Source organism: Austrofundulus limnaeus, unplaced genomic scaffold, assembly GCF_001266775.1.
Source record: "Austrofundulus limnaeus strain Quisiro unplaced genomic scaffold, Austrofundulus_limnaeus-1.0 Scaffold1393, whole genome shotgun sequence".
Lineage (NCBI taxonomy): Eukaryota > Metazoa > Chordata > Actinopteri > Cyprinodontiformes > Rivulidae > Austrofundulus > Austrofundulus limnaeus.
Window position 1 is genome coordinate 29,072 of NW_013953795.1, and position 1,392 is coordinate 30,463.

General features: G+C 45.6%; 1 protein-coding gene across 5 annotated transcripts in view; it reads right to left on the reverse strand.

Annotated features, from left to right (window-relative positions):
• The window catches only part of LOC106535239 (potassium voltage-gated channel subfamily H member 2), a 44,465-nt gene that overhangs the window by 18,966 nt on the left and 24,107 nt on the right, over positions 1–1,392 (reverse strand). For all 5 annotated transcript variants that reach the window (XM_014032198.1, XM_014032199.1, XM_014032197.1 and 2 more), the window contains one exon: positions 511–936. In XM_014032198.1, coding sequence (XP_013887652.1) covers positions 511–936 — 426 coding nt within the window. The remainder of the gene's footprint in view (positions 1–510; positions 937–1,392) is intronic.

The window sequence follows — 1,392 nt, forward strand, 5'->3', positions numbered from 1 at the left end:
CCCCCCCACCGCTCACTGAGGAAAGTTTAGTCGGCAAAGTCTCCAAAAATCTCCAAAACACCAGGAAAAGTTGCAAGATTTGTCGCATTTTAGAGAAAAGTTGCTAGAGGGGTCTGAAAACTCATTAAATCTAGTGATAAAGTGGCTAAGTTGTCAACACCGTGTCTTGGGCAAACAAGACCCTGTTCAGTAGATATTTTGCTAACAGACAGACAGAGTTGACTCCAACAGTTAATGCTAAGTTTTTACCACTTGAAGAACGTGTCTTTATTTCTAACTCACCAAATTTTGGCTCAAATATCTGTAAAAATGATACAGCCCCTTTTGTTTTGGCTAATGTTGATTAGCCATGGTAGCCATCTTGAACTGGRGTGACTCCCTGTCCATTTTGGAAATGGGCAAATATAAAAGTCAGTTTGGAAGATAGAGAATACCTACCAATGAATTACTACTTCTGTGWATGTGTAAAAGTTAATATTCACACACAAACACAGCATGCCTCCTCCTCACCTCTTCTGATCCTGAGCCAAAGATGAGCAGGTCAAAGGGTATGGCCGCCACCATGTCTATGAGGAACCAGCCTTTAAAGTAATGGATGGCGATCTTGGCCGGGTGGCTGACTACTTCCTCATTGGAGTTGACGTACGTGGTCCTGAAGTTTATGAGGATGTCCACGATAAACATGATGTCCACGATCAGATCCACCACGTTCAGCGGGGAGCAGGAGTAGCCACATTCTCGCCGCTGCCGCTCCTCGATGTCGTTGAGCAGGAAGGCGGCGGAGTAGGGCGTGAAGATGGCCGTGTAGATGACGAGCAGCAGGATGAGCCAGTCCCACACGGCTTTAAACGGGCTGTAATGGAGGATGGTCCACTTGTCGATACGTGGCGTCTGCAGCTTGTACTCAGGAAGGACGTCCGCACCGAGAGAGAGGACCTGAGGGCAACACAGAACATCCATCAACCTAACACCAGCTGAAATTATTCTGATCAGTCTCTTAAAAGGAAAACGTCTTGTGAATTAATAAAAAGTAAATTTAACAGTGTTGTGTCCTTCATGAATGATTCATTAAAACATATAAATCCTTTGAGCGAATTGAATCACTTCAATAACTGAATTGTTCCTTTCTTAGTTAAGATGAGCTCAGCACAGACGTGACTTGATTCATTCACTGCACATGAACGACTTGTTTCACTCTCACAGGACGAAAACTCTGGTTGTGGTGGGCAGTCTGTCAGGGCAGGAAAGTGTTTCGTTCAATGAACACACTACTAAGTTGCATTCTGTTACTAAGGCTGTGTCCAAAACAACAGGCCGGGTCCTCCGGAGGACCCAGACTACCCGGTCGAGGCGGGCCAGGTCCTTGGTAGACCGGGAAGACTGGAAAAAAAG